The sequence below is a fragment of the Ammospiza nelsoni genome, chromosome 17 (assembly GCF_027579445.1).
Source record: "Ammospiza nelsoni isolate bAmmNel1 chromosome 17, bAmmNel1.pri, whole genome shotgun sequence".
Taxonomy (NCBI): Eukaryota; Metazoa; Chordata; class Aves; order Passeriformes; family Passerellidae; genus Ammospiza; species Ammospiza nelsoni.
Window position 1 is genome coordinate 4,118,874 of NC_080649.1, and position 15,422 is coordinate 4,134,295.

At 45.8% G+C, this 15,422-nt stretch overlaps 1 protein-coding gene across 1 annotated transcript in view; it reads left to right on the forward strand.

Annotated features, from left to right (window-relative positions):
- The first annotated feature begins 6,001 nt into the window (after window positions 1–6,001).
- Window positions 6,002–15,422, forward strand: part of GNA12 (G protein subunit alpha 12) — a 40,162-nt gene continuing 30,741 nt past the window's right edge. Inside the window, exon 1 of the mRNA XM_059484833.1 lies at window positions 6,002–6,400. Coding sequence (XP_059340816.1) covers window positions 6,080–6,400 — 321 coding nt within the window. The 5' untranslated portion in view covers window positions 6,002–6,079. The remainder of the gene's footprint in view (window positions 6,401–15,422) is intronic.

Genomic DNA, 15,422 nt, shown 5'->3' on the forward strand with positions numbered 1-15,422 from the left:
TAGATGTGGAACTGCAATAGCAAGCCATGCATAAATTTTATTAAGTCTTGCTAATTTCTGACGAGTTTGGGGAGATACATGCTACCAGTGCAGATATTTGGCTCTGCATCACCAGATGAAAAGTCATTTTAAAAACAATGCAGAAAAAATGGACATAGCTTGGCAGCAAATATGTGAGGTTCTGCTCCCAGGGCTTTGGCTTTGTTTGTGCAATTTATAGATTTGTGCCCTTTTTTCCCCCTCTTAATGTCACTCATCTTGTTTTCTAATGACTTTTTATGACATAGATGACTAAACAAAATGCACCTACACTGACAAAGCTACTTGTTGCTGGAGCCTTTTGTACTCAAAATCAGAGTCCAAATGCTTTCAGGACTTAGGTCTGCTTTTAACTTGTTTCTGCAATGCCAAGTTTTTCTGGACCCCAAGAGCACTCGAGCCAGCACGAGCCTGTTCTGTCCCTTTTGCTGCAGGAATGTGTCCCCAGATTTTGAACTCAGAACTTCAGAAAGCCCCACTCAGGTCCCACAGCCCCAGGTTCTGTGCCCTCTGAGGAAGCATCTTGGAGCAGAACCTCAACTTCTGATCTTTCTTCACTCTCAGAACCAAGGTTTATCATCCTGAGGGGTAATCACAGTAACGTTACAGAAAGCCAGAAGGGTTTGGGTTGGAAGGGACCTAAAACACCATTTGGTTCCAACTCCCTGCCATGGCAGGAACACCTTTCCCTATCCCAGGTTGCTCCAAGCCCTGCCCAGCCTGGCCTGGAACACTTCCAGGGATGGGGCAGCCACAGCTTCTCTGGGAAACTGTGCCAGGGCCTCACAGGAAAGGATTTTTTCCAAATATCCAATCTTCACTAAGAACTTCAGGATGCTTGGCAGAACATGCCTGGAATTACACAGATCATGCCTCGTTGCATGAAATAAGTAGGAAAGTCACATGCTGGGTTCAAAATATGCTTGTCTTCTCTCAATAATTAATTGTTTGTGGATTAATATGAGGTTTTGTGTTTTGAAAGTAAACTAATCCACTCACTGGCTGGTGTTTAATGAAGGAGAACAGGCTGCTGTCAAGCAGTCTGAAAATAGTGAAAATTAACTCCATGAAGTGTCACGACTCACATATTTTATGTATATGAGTAATGTGTCTTCTGTGGGACAGAAGATGAAAATACCACATGGAAAAGAAAAATAGTGGCTACCAATTTAATAAGAGAAGCAGGAGTAATTGCTTTGACATAATTTGGAGTTTTGACTGCTTGATGGCAGCTGGGCTGGGCCACTGCAAGAGAATCCACTGCAAGAGAACTCACAAACACTATGAACCAAAGGTTCTGCAGCCTCTGTATTCAGAGCTATCAAGGGGGAAAGAAAACACAATTAAAAATCAGAATACACAGAAATCATAGAGTTCCTCCCCAGGTTGGAAGGGATCTCAAGGATCATTCAGTCAAGCTTTTCTTGGCAAAAAGATTAGTCTGGACAAGATGTCCCAGTACTCTTTTAAGGTTCACCCAGCTGAACCATAAAAGTGTCCAATACTGTGGAATCCACCACTTCTCTGAGGAGATTATTCCAATGACAGATTGTTCTCACAGTGAAAAATTTTCCTCTCATGTCCAGTCAGAATCTCCCCATGAATAACTTGTACCCACTCCCCCTGTCCTTTCCATGTGACTCCTGGTAAAGAGGGAGACTCCATCTTCTTTGTAGCCACCCTTTAAATACTGGGATAGATAAGGTCTCCCTTCAACCTTTTCTCTAGGCTGAACAAACTGCATTCTCTCAGCCCTTCCAGTGGCATTAAAAGGGACAAGGCAAATACTGAGATACAAATTCCCTAATAAGTGGATTTTTTCTTGAGAGATGCCAAACTACTTCAGTTTTCTTTGGCTGCACAAGTGTTAAGACTGCAAGCACTTTAAAAAATTGGGATCTCTCAGAAAGAGAATAGAATAGGGATCATAAAGTCTTGCAGATAACAACCAGCCAAAGGTTCAATACCTACAGCAAAAAACTAATACTTTAGTACCAGAAGGTTCCTCTATACTTAATGATGTTGCTAGAAAATGGTTGATCTGTTTGAACTGCTCTTGCTCATTCCTGTGCAGGAGAATGTTATTCCCTTTGCCTCTCTGCACTTTTTCATTCTGCCATGGGGAGTGTGCAGAGAGAAGGCCATTGAAAAAGCCATATAAAACCTGGAGAATGCAATAAGCAGAACATGGCACTTTTAACACGACAAAACTACCAGCTTAGGTAAGGCTTGAAGTGCACATAAACTCCAGCACCTCCTCAGGCAAAAGAGAGTCACAGTCTCAACAGAGAAGCAGCAAAAGGAGTTTAGATCATAAATGCTCTTCAGAACTACAGGCTTTGCTGCCTGAATGCACAATGAGCAATTCAAGGGCCCAGATATCTTCAAATCACCCAGGCTAAGGCAGGAGTGCACCTGCCCTGTGGGAGCAACAGTTCAATACTCTGACTCAGTTTGCCCACCAGCACGGGGTGGGTGATTTATCACTTTGGGTGATTCCACCACTGCACACCTTTCCTTGCCATCCTGTTCAGATCTTCACTTTTGTGCCTAAACTCTGCAGTTTTGATTGCATTTACAGTAGCTCTGGCATTGCTGCAAGGTGCTGCTACTGCAGCAGGAGCAGATCCTCCTTGTGGATTATTTGGTTCTGTTTCACAGAGCAAAATGCTCTTCTGGTGTCTGGTGGCACTCAGGGGACAGCAGCCATGTCCCAGGTGTGGCAAACAGTCAGTTTTTAATGCAGGGTCCATCAGCTGCACCCTCAGCTCCTTCCCCCTGGGCTCCTGCAGTCACTCCCATCTGCAGTCAGGTCTTCATGCACAAGCAGCCACTGCCTCCTCCAGCTGCCACACACTTTACCAGCTTTCATCTGCAGATGTTCTGCAGATAAACCCCAAAGTTTATTCCCCAGCCTTTCCCCCAAGAGCCCCCATGTTTCTGCTCATAATTCAGTTGCTTCATAGACAAAGGGGGGAATGGAAATAATGCTTCCCTCATTGAATCTCCCTTTCTTTCTATCCTCCAGGTCTCTGTTCTCTTCCATCTTTTAGTCTTTTCCCTCTCTCCGTGGGAGATTAAAGAAGGAACAGAAGCAGCTGCAGAATCAGCAGAAAGAGAACAGGAGTGATAAGAAGAAACAGAGATGGGAAAGAGGAAAACAGAGTAGAAATATATATTTTTAAAAAAGTAAAAAAAGGAAAACTGAGAAGGTAAAAAATAGAAAAATGAAGTAATTGATGTTGCTTTATTTTATTCTGTATCAATACAAATTGTTTAAATTTCAGCCTAAGCATAAAGGGAGACAAACTGGAAGCATGGAGCTGGACAGGTAATAAGGAAAATGGGAAAGGGAATTCTCTGAGGCTGAGAACAAACCTGACTCTCACCAGGGACACTCTCACCTCCTGCTTAGGCTCATGCCAAAGCCTCTGCAGGGCTGTCAATGGGGATTGTCACATGGCTGAGAGCCCTGGGCTGCTGCAGGAGCAAACAGAATTCAGCTTTGTGCTGCTCCAGGGATTCCATGGGGAACCGCCGGGCTGCGGGGAATGGAGGCAGGGCTGGACCTTCTCCTTTTGACAATTCGATGGGAGCTGTTGAAATCTGCTTTCATGGATGAATGCATGGAGAACTAAGGACGTCTGGCAACTGATTTATTTGATTAGTTTATTGTGTACTGCAATTTCCCTCTCCCAGATGAAGCAGGTCTGTCATTGGAGTGAGATTCACAGTTACTGAACTCTCTGCCAAAACCCCTCAGCACCTCAAATCTGAAGAGAACCTCAAGTAGGGCACAGACAAAGCCAGAGGGGCAGGAGAAACCGAGCTCATCAGAAAACGCCAATCTGGGCCCTGCACAGCTCCTGATTTCCAGGCAGTTTAACATCTGTGGATGCCAGCGGGAGCCCTGAGTGCTCAGCTGTTGCGAAAATCAGAGATCGGGGGTTCGGGTTGGCTTGTTTGTCTCCATCCCACCGCTGTGGCTGGGCTCTGGCGGGGCAATCATGACATCCAGTGGGAAACTCCTGAACTACAGCAGCTTTTTATGGGGAATGAGCCGCTCCTGAGGCTCAAACTGCAAAAGAAGGGTAAAATCAATGGAAGGGGAGCTGTTCAAGAAGCTTCTGTAGGGAACGGCTCAGGACTAAGAGGTTTGTGCTGGTCTCCTGAAATCTGCAGTGTCTAAATGTAGTTTGAAATGTCACTTCTTGCCTGGGAGAAAAACACTCGGACTTGGGGGAAGAGTTGACATCTGAGTGGGATTAATCCTCACCTCCATTAAATGTTTTCTGTAATTTTTTTACTTTAAATCTGTGACTCTCTGACCTTTTAAGATGTCTCAATGCCTATAAGGAGGCTGGAGAGGAACTTTTGACGGGGTGGTGACAGGACAAGGGGGAATGGCCTTAAGCTGAAGAGAGATTAATTTAATTTGGATATTAGGAAGAAATTGTTCCCTGTGACAGTGGGGAGGCCCTGGCACAGGTTTCCCAGAGAAGCTGTGGCTACTCCAGCCCTGGAAGTGTCCAAGGTCAGATTAGACAAGGCTTGGAGCAATCTGGGATAGTGGAAGGTGTCCCTGCCATGGCAGGGGGTGGAACAAGATGAGCTTTAAGGTCCTTTCCAACACAAACCAGCCTGGGACTCAGCATCCTTAATATTGATGAAATCCCAGTCATTCTAGTAGTTTCCCTCATCTCTCTATTCTTGTGTCCCGTGTTTGGAATAGGCCTGGGGAGGATAAACAACTTAAACTGAATAGATGTTTATGCCATAAATACTTGTAAGCACAGACAGAAGTGATGCAGAAAGGACAAATAATCTCATAGAACTGAGGACATGTGCCTGTCTTTTATGATTTCATTCTGCAGCCAGAAGGTCTGGGATCCCAGCCACTGCTCGCTGATCCCACACCAGCTGCTTCCCAAAATGGTTTTTTCCCTCCAGTACCTAATCACGAGACCGAGGGGGATTTTCTTTCAAAGGTGTACTTTGATACTTTAATCCCCACCTCGGCAGCAGTGGGGCCTGGATCGGTGCAGTGTTTGTGAGGAGTTACCCCGATGGCAGCAGGGAATGGAGCACCCAGGGCAGGCCCAGGGCAGCAGGCTCAGCCTGGGCCAGATCCACCGGGATCAGCTCCTGGGGGCAGCCGGGGCTGGGGGGACAAATCCCTGTGCATTTAATCTGGCTGAGCAAGGATCTGCGGATACTGCAGTGCTATGGAGGTGTGTTCCCTGATGACGTCAGCGATGACACTTTTTTACGTCACTGCATGTTGTCTGGTGAGATCAAACCCCGCTGGGTTCTGACCCACACGTTACAAACAGCGCCTCGGTACCGCCGGCTCGGGACTCCAAGGGCCCGCCCAGGCCCCGCAGCAGCGGCTCCGCCTGACGTCATCCCGTACGCGGCGTGACGTCACTCCATGTCCCGTGTTGTTGGCGTGACGTCACGCCACGGGCGGTGCGCCCACCACCCAGGCCTCGCCCTCGGCAGCGAGGCCACGCCCTCTCGCTGCTGATTGGTGCTCGCGTTCCTGTCCCCGCCTCCTCCCGGCACTGCCCGCCCTGAGTCGCGTCGCCCGTTTGGTCCCGCCCCGCATGCCGGTTCATCCAATTGGAGGACGGATGCGTTGAGCGACAGCGCTACCGCCCAATGAAGGCGGCGCGGGCTCCTCCCCGCGCGGGCGGCAGCGCTCAGGGCAAGGGGCCGGGGCCGCGTGTCCCCCGCCCGCCGCGGCACCGCCGCGACCCCGCGCCGAGGGCTCCGGGCGCCTCCCGCCGCCCCCGGCCCCGCGCAGCCCCCTCGGAGCGGCCGCGCCCCCTCCCCGGGCAGGGCCTGCGGGCCGCGCCCCGCCGTCCGCACCCCTCCCCCGGCCGAGCCGGAGCGAGGAATGGGCGGTCCCGGCCCGTAGCCCCCGGCTGCGGCTGCTCCTCCTCCCGGTCGCAGCGTCTCGGCGGCCTCCGCCCGATGCTGGCGGAGCTCGGGGTCTCGGCGGCGGCGTTGTGAGCGCTCCGGCCGGGCCGCCGCCGCCATGTCCGGCGTGGTGCGCACCCTGAGCCGCTGCCTGCTGCCGGCCGAGGCCGCGGGCCGCGCCGGGGAGCAGCCGCGGAGGGACGGCAAGGAGCGGAGCCGCGATGCCGAGCGGGAGGCGCGGCGGCGCAGCCGGGAGATCGACGCGATGCTGGCCCGGGAGCGGCGCGCCGTGCGCCGCCTCGTCAAGATCCTGCTGCTGGGCGCCGGCGAGAGCGGCAAGTCCACCTTCCTCAAGCAGATGCGGATCATCCACGGCCGCGAGTTCGACCAGAAGGCGCTGCTGGAGTTCCGGGCCACCATCTACGAGAACATCCTCAAGGTGAGGGGCGGCCGAGGGGAGGGGGCTGGAGGCCGTCACATCCCGCAGCGCCGTCGGGAAGGGATGTGAGGGCTCGGCCGGGCGGCGGCTGCGCCCCCCGCCTGCCCCGCCGCGGCTCCCGGTGCTCCGTGAGGGGCTCGGGGCAGGTGTTTGGGAGGGCGGGCACCTCTGGGCTGCGGGGGCCCGGGCAATGCGGGTTCCGGCGTTTCCCGGCTGAAAGCTTCCGTGAAAAAGGCTCCAAGGAAATTTCCCTGCAAAGGGGATTGAGAAAAGCTTTGTGGAAACGCAGAGGAAAGAGGATATAGGTGTGGCCTGCCTTCTGGAAAAAACATTATGAGAGCATCCTCGAAGTCGGAATTGGAGAAACTTCAAGGTTTGAAGAAATGAGGAGGGATTTCTGTGCTTTTGCGAAGTATCTATCCCTACTCTGTGCACCTGGAGGTGGGACAAGAAAGGACTCCTGGTACAGATGTTATGGCTGCCAGTAGTTGTTACTTACTTGGCGCATCTTTAGAAATGCGGAGCGTAGGCCCGCAAAGTTGGGCACTGTGGGGTGTTCCCAAACCTGGAGCTGAAATGGAAGTAACTCTGGTTTGGTGCCTTTGCAGGAAAGTTTTCTTTCAGTGTGTGTGCAGGTTTTATACTGCTGGCAGTGTTTTTCTCTATTGACTGGAGACTGTAAAAGCTGCGGGTAGATCCTTTGGTGTACAGACCAATATTTCCCTAAGTAAGGAAAACCAACCTTGACAAATACTGCTCCTTTCAGGGATACAAGACTTGATGCCCTGTGCAGGTAGAAGTAATCACATTTTAGAAGATACATAAAAAGCTCACTCAGGAGTGTTTCTCTCTTCATCTTCATAATCTTTCCCTTAAAGAAATGCTGCTTTCCTGCCTATATTTTTCTGTAGGACCGTCACCATTCTTTTGTGGGCATGGATTTGTGAGGCTTTGTGAGATTTCATAGAAAGTTAAAGGAAAGGGAACTGTGCAAGTTAAAGATAACGAGTTACTTTTGAGTTTCCAGATTCGTGTTTAAATAGAAGCTTTATGTGCACTTAATAAGTGCACGCATACAATGACTCTTGTTTTTAAGAATGCTGCTATTCCATAAAGGGCTTTCACTTCTGTTAATGAACAGGAAAATTGTTGTCTAATTTTCTTTTCCTCTTTTTTGTCCATTTTCAGGCTGGAGCCCATTAACTGCAAGAAAGTTGAAATTCAGAAGCTTCTCTCTGATTGTAGTTGTGTGAGCAAAGAGAGTGTTATGATTTTTTAAATCTGTATTTCTAGAAATAAGGAGTCTTATTCTAGGTCTTAATGCTTATTGTGGTCCTGTCAGTGATTTATTTTTTGCTGCTGCTAATTTCAAGTGGTAGGAGAAGCTTTTAGGGAAGCAGTTTGTGAAAATGGAAAAATCTGAGACTCGTTCCTCTTGAAGTTGTCTAAGCAGTAGCAGTTATGGTAAAATGATGTAATATTTTATGTATGCAGAAGGTGTAGAGCTTTCAGCAGTAGAACTTGGTGTGCTTTGGAAAGAAAAGTGTCTCCTCCTTGTAGTAGGGGAGGCAGAATCACACACTTGAAACACTCCTGGGTAGATTTGCAGAACTCAGAGTAGAATCCTGGTCCTCCAGATAGCAGTCAGGTGTTCTGATAGTTAACAGCGCTTCTTGGACTATGTCAGTTGAACCTTTTAAACTCTTCTAATCCTGAAAATAAAATTTGGAAGTAGCTTTAAAGTGGGTTAATGTGGTTCAGCAGATTGATTGCCCTTTTGGCCTTGCAGGTGGTGATTTGGGAGTGTTAAGGTTAGGTTGGAGTTCTCCTTTGGGTCCTTCTTGCTTCTCCAGATAACACAGGTGGCTCTTGTATACAATAATACAATTTATACTCCCCCATATGTTTTTGGGGAATGGCTTGGGAATAGTCACTCTGAAGGAGGAAGAGCAAACATGAGCTAGAAGAGTTTTCTGGTGGGAAGGCAGTAGATGTTTTGTTTGCATTTTTGCTCATCTGAGAGAAACCTGATAACACCTTGATATTTTGCCATAATCATCAGGAAGAAATCAGGACAGAATAATGGCTTTCAAAACAGAGATTGTCTGTCAGTGCTTTTATTTTGGGGTAATTGTGTAGTACTCTGTTGCATTAAACGTGGATAAACATCCAGTGTTTAAAGTAAGCTTATTTAGCTTCTTTGACAGTGTAAATTGTCAAGTGCACGCAATTGCTGCTCTTTCTGTACCAGTGTTTAGACTACAGGTCCTTTTCACTTTTTTCAGGAAGTTCAATGATCACTGGCAAAGACTTAATGAAGCCAAGATCCCCATGTGTTTAACTGGCAATAAAAGGTCTCAGATGAAATTTTAGTACTATATGTGGACAATGTGAAGTGGAAATGATCCTATCAAATAGCATTTAAATCTGTGTGACATTGTCAATACAGCTGCAGCAACCTTAGCCCTTTTTCCACACAGTGCTCAGCATGGTCAGACAATGGTCCCCCTAAGCTTCTGCAACACTGAGATCTGAGTTAGAAATGCAGTGTAAATCTCTGGGATTAAATGGTCAATTTTCATTTCCCAGCCATGACTAAACTCCTCTTAAGGAGGAGCATTCCTGCTCTTGTAACAGGGCTGGATATTTCTGAAATGCTTGTTGCAGTGGTGTTTAGGCAACTGTACAGCTTATGGAGAATGAAGAAACTGCTTCAGAGAACACAATGTGAAACCTCTCTGCAAATAACAGTGCTAAGTATGAATTGACATTAGTGTCAGCTTCCACTTTATTTTCAGTTTTCACCTTCTTGCCTTTCTGATATCTTCTTAATGCAGAGTTCTTTGCTTACCCTGTTCTCTCTGTTCTCTCTGGTTCTCATCTCCCATTTTGGGGAAACCCTAGTCAGAAACAAAATGCTGAAGCAAAATAAACCTATGATACAGAATTTACTTTTCCATTTACTACAGGTGATGGTTCAGGCCTTGCTAGCTTTTTCTGGCATTTGTGGGATGGTATTCAAATACAGGAGTTTTGCTTTGGTTGAAGGTAAATAGTCATCGGTTAACTCAGGTTTTGCTTGTTAATCGAGGCTAAGTTTCAAAGTAACTTTTTGGAACTTTTTGATGATTGAAGTGAAAAGCAGTAGTGTTAATGTTCTGGTATGAGTACACAGGCTTCAGGACTTCAGCACACCCACCTGGAAAAGGAAAGTGCACAGGACAGGGCTGTCTGCCTGCCCAGGCCTGAATTTTAAGGTGACTCCTGGCTATGTTGGAAAACTGTCATGTACCTTAAGTTTCAAATCTAAGCAATGTTTGGTGGCATTACAGACTATTTTGATGCTTTTTGACTGTAGCTACAGGAATTTTCTGGTGCCTTCCATCCAAAACAGATGGGTTGGTGTTGCTACTTTATTTGCTTCCTTTGATAAAAGTTAAAGAGCTCAGACACTCAACGGGTCACAACTCTGATGTTCCTTGTCTAAATGTTTTTTTTGTTTCAAGTATGTGAATATCATGCTGCTTAAAAAAACCCGGTTTAGTTGCATAAGAAAATAATTACAGCAATCTACAAGCACCAGAGTGGTACTTGCACCAGCTTGTTTAGGAGATTTTGATCTGAAGAGAGAAAAAGTTCAGCTTTTAGAAGCCTGAAGTATAATCTGTTGAGCTCTTTTGGTAATGTTAGTTTTCCTGTTGAGAATGGAAATAGCAGCTCAAGGTTTCAGTAGATCCAGGAGTGTTTTCTTCTTGTTTGTGGCCTGAAGTGTAGTGATTGACTAAGGAATTAAAAGCCTGGAATTGCAGAGGGAAGGACTACACAGGAAATTACATGTGATCATTTGAGAGCTCTGAGTGGGGAAAAAACAAGGGAAGATTCTGAACATGTAAAATCTTTGAGGAACAATCCTTTGGGACTTTTGAGTGCAGCTGCAATACACGAGGGGATACCTGACAGCATTTCTCTTTGACAGCTCCATGACAGGAGTATGAGTGGCAGCTAAGTGAAATAAGTGGCTTGTGCTGAAGGCAGCTTTAAGAACTTCAGACTTCTGCAATTAATACTAAACCTGGGCTGTTGCTGGGACTCAGTGTACCTTGAATGTACCTAAATTGTGTTTATGGTGGCTCAAGTAAGGTTGTACCTCCTGTCACCAACAAACAAACCAAGAAAACTCTTTTGCAACTTTCAAGTTGCAGCCAGGTACAGATAGAAACTCTGGCACGTGGAAACAGATTATTCCTCAGTTTGTTTGGGAGCTGCACTTGCAAGTGCCCAAGTTACTCATTTATAATGTAAGCCTGTTTATTACAGTGGCCTACAAACTCAGGGGAAATACAGCAGGTTACTCTTTAAATTGCCTTGACTCCAGCTTCCCTGGGTTTGCATGCAAATGGGTTTGGAAGCCCATTAGGAGGTGATGATGGTCACACTCCAGCTGCTGCTGCAGAGCTGGGATCCAGCTGTTGGAGGAGTTGGTCTCAGGACTGTGTCAGTCTCCTTTCTGCTGGAACAGCTTCCTTTCATAGGAATGACAAGGAGAGCATAGGAGCTGTGGTAAAGTAGAATCTTTAAATTCAATATAGAAGTGCTAAAGTTCTGTACTAGAACAGTTTTAATTCTGATTATCTTTATTCTGAGCTTATTTTATTAAGAAAAATAATATTCACTAGTTTATATAGAAAAGACAAAAAACCCCGATGAATCTTGCTGATCTTGTTGTTCCAGGTTCATTTTATCAATGAATTTCTTACTAACTTCCAGTTGGTGTATTTCCTATGTCTTAAATATAAATTCCATCAACTCTGGTGCTCCCTTTGCATTTGGGGTGTCTCTTGGTTGGGTTGGGAGACAGCAATCTCTCTTTGTCATGGCAGATACTGGAAGAGGAGTAATGGTCAGTAGTAAATGATAAATATTCATAGCAGTTCCAAAATGGAGCTCACAATGCTCTGGTGATGTAGTCATTAGTATTGCAGAACATGACTTATCCCTGGAGACTGCAGGCACATACTTTGATGTCTTGCAGACAAAAGTTTAGTCACTGAAGTGACTAAATTTGGGAGCTTACTCCCAACTTATTCACTTGCTTAGTTTTATAATTAACTTGGAAACGGTATTAGCAACAAAAAATTAGCAAATTGTCCTGTATAAATGTTTACAGGAAAACTTTGGAGCAAGCTCTAGTTTATTTTGTCTGGAAAAATAAGTTCAATGCAAATTGCAACAAGGAAAGAGCTGCAAGGATTTGGAGGCTGCAGAGTTTCCAAATGAGTTTCCAGCCTTTGCCTGGGATTTTTCAGCCCAGTGAAGGTCAGGAGCTGGTCCAGCCTGGCACTGAATGTGCTGGGTACTGAACCCATGAGGGCAGCATGGCAGGGATACCCCTGGGATGTCTCCTGTACTGAAAGCATGAACTAACTGTGAGCTGATATTGGTGGGATGCTCTCAGGGCAAGGAGAAAGCTGCTGATACAAGTCTGAAAGCATTAACTGAGAACTTTTTGTGAGGTCCTGAACGTCATCTCTGAGGTCATCATCTCTCCCCTGTGCTGTTACAAGTAAAGTTTGCAGTGGGTATTTTCCTTCTGCTGCATTTATCGTCATTTCGCTGGGCTCACTCAAACACAAGGACTCTTTTCAGAGTTTCCAGACAAGCAGACATCACTGCTGCTCCCAATCCAGAGACTCAGTGGCTAATCCAAATGTTTTTTAATATTTGTGTTCCTGTGGACTAGGTAAATGACACTTCCCCTTTGTTACATTTTTCATTTGTATGCTGGCCTGGAAGGTCGGTCACCTCGGCTGTTTACCCTGCTCTCACCTGGGTGCTACTGGAATATGTGAGTGGTGAAGGACTGCAGAACTGGGGAGCCTTCTTGTTGTCTAACTGGGCCAACTGGTGCTGCTCCCACCCCTACCCTTGTGTGTGTCTCACCTCACAGCAAACTAATACAGCCAGTGGAAATCACTTTTTTGTGTGAGTAGCCAGGTTCTTGGTGATGTTTGCTCACTGGATTGTGGGCTCAGGCAAATGACAAACCTATCAAACAGAAAAGGGTGGAACTCCACTGCCAGGAAAGATGCTCCTTTTGATGGTACCTCATTTTTTGGCTGTTCTGTAATGTGAAACCTTATCCTGAATGACATTGGGTTCTCTACTCCTGCTTGGCATAATGCTTCAAGGACAGAGATCAAAGAAAAACTCTGTTAATGCTTTTATGATAGTGTGCTGTAAAAATCTGATTGTCTTGCTGACACTCTGTTTGTAGTAGGTCACTTCTCTGCAGTGCTCAGACAGCAATTTACAAACAGTGCATATGATTATATTTGCTAACACTGACAACTTTATTTTTAAAAACTGTGCAGCTGGACCTGTGTTCCTCATCACCTTGTATTGTTCCTCTGGCTCCACAGAATATCTGTGGGCTGAGGTGGGAGCAATCCTGTTGGCAGCAGCTCTGATATAGATTGGTCTCTGTGAGATGAGATCCCCAGACTTCTGCCAGTTCCTTGTCAACAGCAGAGAGGAAAAACACTCGTAGGAAACAGGCTGGGCTCTGCCTGTGCCTGCAGTGTTCCTGCTGGTTTGCAGCCCTAGGAGAAGACAGCAGTGCCTGCTGGCTGTGACCTGGAGCCCCCAGGGAGGGCTCAGCACCTCTCTCAGGACAGTAAAGTCCATAACTGATATGTAGATGATGGAGATCTTGGGCATTGCTGTGAGGTTGAGCAGTGTATTAATGGTAAATATGTAAAAAGTAGCTGCTGTAGTATCTCATGTGTAACAGTTACTCTGTTGTCTGTGCTCTCTGAGTTTACTCAGTAGTAATTCTCTAAAATTATTTGAGAAGATGCACTGTAGGAAACTCTTCTATTTGTAACAAACTCTCTACTTGCAGGTTCTCTCTAGACCCTGAATCAGGATTTTGATCACTGGACTGCATGGAAGAATCTGGCCTTGCCTATGAGCAAGTGCTCCCCAACCTGTTGTGCCAATTTTATGTTTGGTGCTTTACTGAGGGGTGTTCACTTGGCCTCTGAGTTGGTCCATCTGGTGAAAGGTGTGAGGTTTTAGGGATAATGAATCCTTCAAGTACTGGAGCATATGAATAATTTAAAAAGTGAGTGTTGTGTTTTATGTAGCAGTGTAACTACAGATGTAAGATGTGCTTAAATCATGCTGCTCTTTAAATACTGCAAACATCTCTGGCTTCAAATTAGCTCATGATAACCTTTCTAATAATTCCCACAAATTCATTTAAATATTATTGAAAAATACAAGAAAACCTGGATTTTTTTTCAAAGCTAGAATGCTCTCAAAAATAAAGGAGAAAAACTTCATTTGAGCCAGTTCTAGTAATGAGCATTTGTGTAAATGCTCATAAAACCTTCCTGCTGGTGAGCAGCAAACGTGCTCCAGACAGCTGTGCTGTGTCAGGCTGAGGAGCTCAGCCTTTGTGTGTGACCTGGAAAAACAGCCCACAACCAAAATGGGGTACGAGCTCCAGGCAATGTGATCCTTTGGTTGCTCTCCCAGTTATTGGCAGCCTTTGGTTTAGGAAACTCCCTGAGCCAGGATTTGCATCTGGAATGTAATGGAATAGTCCTCTCTGGACTTTGCTTCCATCTATTCTTCTTCATGGCTCTTGGAGTCCATTTGTGCTTCTGGCCAACATCCTGTGCAAGTGCATTTGGCTGGCTGGGGGTGTCAGGTTTGGAGTTTGAGCTGTGTGATAACTCATATTTGTCTAGCAAGGGGAAGGAGAAAAATAGTCTTTGTCTATTCCCTTTCTGCAAGTGGTTTGTGATTTTTTTAGATTTCTTGTGTGTTATGCCTTAGCTGTCTTTTCAAATCTATGGATTGCTATAGTTAGCACTTCCTTCTGTATAAGATGTGCTGCTTCATGAGCTAGATCTCATCACACTCTTGTTACACCATTTTTTCTTCTACCCTGATTCCATTCAGGTCTTGTGCATGCCAGGGATTTATGCAGTGACTTGAATATATTAAAAATTATTAAGAAAGGAATGGAACAGAGAATTTCCTATTTTTTTCCTCCCTAGCTGGTGCTTCCATTATGCTGCTGGTTTTCTATCTTCTAATGCCTGACACTCTCCTTAGCTGTGACTTTTAATTCTTTCCATCTGTGCTTATTCTGGGTGCTGCTTTAACTGCAGCACGAAAGCCTTAAATCACTTGAAGTGTTCAGAAGTTTGTTTCCCATCTAAACTTGTTGCTTCATTTTTTTCTGTAGCCCAAATTTGAAAACAGAATGGTAGTTGATGGTGTTCAGCCCTGTGAATGAAAGAGTGAATTGACATTTTCTATAGTCACAGAAAATCAGAAAAACTGTCAGGAAAGGGGTAGGAAAAGTCTTTCTTGTATTTCCAGTAAGTGGAAACCTTTCCATGGTGACTTGCTGTGCAGATTAATGAGGCAGGGATTATCAGATGCTCAGTGAGCTTGCAAAATACAGTGTTACCAGTAAGTCTGAGATGTGAGAAGAGGAATACACAGGATCTAAATTTAGTGATTGCTCTGTTTCTTCTCATCTTTATGACATCTGTTTGTAACATTTATGGAACTGTTTTGTGGAGATGGAGAAATGTTAAGTTTAGATTCACTTTACTGGGGATTTTGCTGAGTCACACATTTAACTGCTAAGAGTTGGGTGGAAAAAACATTGATTGTTTTGCTCATTATGTGAAGCTTTCATTCCTGATGTGTTTTAGAGACACATGTTGAAGCAGATGTGTTCTAAAAATTTGGAGAGATGCTGTGGGTGTGCATAGGACAGCATTCCTGCTAGTTTCTATCCTGTATTTTTATTTCCTTCATGCAGTGTGTGTCTGTTTGTCAGTGCTGATGTCCCACTACTGAATCACTTTGTCCCAGATCAGGCTCTGCATGTGACTTGGTGGCAACATCTGGAACAGTCAGAGCAATGCTGATGCCACGTGCTGCCCATGGGTGGCCTTACAGTGCTTAATCCACTCCCACAGGCTCTGTGGGACCCAAC